The 1456-nt window shown below is 35.2% G+C and overlaps 1 protein-coding gene across 1 annotated transcript in view; it reads left to right on the forward strand.

The window, feature by feature from the left end:
- The window catches only part of LOC106873015 (fibulin-1), a 61794-nt gene that overhangs the window by 56899 nt on the left and 3439 nt on the right, over positions 1 to 1456 (forward strand). Inside the window, exons 6-7 of the mRNA XM_052977918.1 lie at positions 420 to 536; positions 889 to 1005. Of these exons, the coding sequence (XP_052833878.1) occupies positions 420 to 536; positions 889 to 1005 (234 nt within the window). The remainder of the gene's footprint in view (positions 1 to 419; positions 537 to 888; positions 1006 to 1456) is intronic.

Below are 1456 nucleotides of genomic sequence, written 5' to 3' on the forward strand. Positions count from 1 at the left end.
GAGAGAGAGAGAGAGAGAGAGAGAGAGAGAGAGAGAGAGAGAGTGAGAGAGATAGAGATAGAGAGAGAGAGAGAGAGAAATAAAATAGAGGTGACGAGGTGTGGCCCCTAATGTCCTAGGGGAAAAGTTGTGAACGAGGACAGCAGAATAGGAAGAATGCGTGTAGTGATTGTATGGGTGTGTATGAGAGAGTCAGAGATGTTTGGAGACGGGGAAAAGATTAAGTGAAGAATATGATGAAGGAAGATTTGAGTGATAATATGGAGAGAAAGCAGGAAGGCTGGGTAACCATCTTAGAAATTGTGTATTTTTTAGGGTATTGTGACTTGTGGATAACAACGCTAATAGCAAAAACAACAAAAATAATATCAGTTCCTTATTTATATGTACAATATTTATTTCTTTTTTCCAAATTTTAGACATCAACGAGTGTTTAAAGAACCCTTGTCCTTCTGATGCCAAATGTTACAACTACCCAGGGTCTTACCGTTGTGCATGTAAACGAGGTTACCGATATCTGAATAAAAAGTGTGTTGGTAAGTAAATATAAGCAATAAAAATAAACATTTAAAATCCACATTGGTTTATGAAATAATTTGTGTTGGTCATTTAGCCCAAGTTCGGTAATGATCTCGTATGTCTAATGTATTTAGTTGTTCAACCGAATAACTAATTTAGTAATTAAGCAAAATATCATACTGCACACCTAGACATACAATAGTTAATTTCTATGCTGTGTAGTGTGACAGTGTGGACGTTTTGTATATCAGGGAATACAGTCGGAAATTGTATGTGGTATATATAAAATTGTATATGTTATATATAAAACGAACATTGGTTCATTCTTGCTTTTGCGTTTAAATAACATTTATTTATTTGTTTTAACAGATTACAACGAGTGCAAATATAAAGGAAGATGTGACCAAATCTGTATCAATACTCCCGGATCCTACTATTGCCGCTGTAATAAGGGTTATGAAATATTTAAGAATCGTTTTTGCGTGGGTAAGTTCATCATTTCTATATAATATTTTACGCAACACGCGCGCGCGCCACATATTGTCCTTTCTATCCGTAATAGAACAACATCTACTCTGTCCAGTTCCACATTACCAGAAGGCCCTTTATCTCATCCTTCTGACTCGTGGTTGTTTAATCTGATCTTAAAGGGTATTTTTCCTTTATACCTGCATAATTGTGTACCTTCTTAGACACCTTCAGATTATTTGTACCTTCTTAGACACCTTCAGATTATTTGTACCTTCTTAGACACCTTCAGATTATTTGTACCTTCTTAGACATCTTTAGATTATTTGTACCTTCTTAGACATCTTTAGATTATTTGTACCTTCTTAGACACCTTCAGATTATTTGTACCTTCTTAGACACCTTCAGATTATTTGTACCGTCTTAGACACCTTCAGATTATTTGTACCGTCTTAGACACCTTCAGATT

This window comes from Octopus bimaculoides, chromosome 29, assembly GCF_001194135.2.
Source record: "Octopus bimaculoides isolate UCB-OBI-ISO-001 chromosome 29, ASM119413v2, whole genome shotgun sequence".
NCBI lineage: Eukaryota > Metazoa > Mollusca > Cephalopoda > Octopoda > Octopodidae > Octopus > Octopus bimaculoides.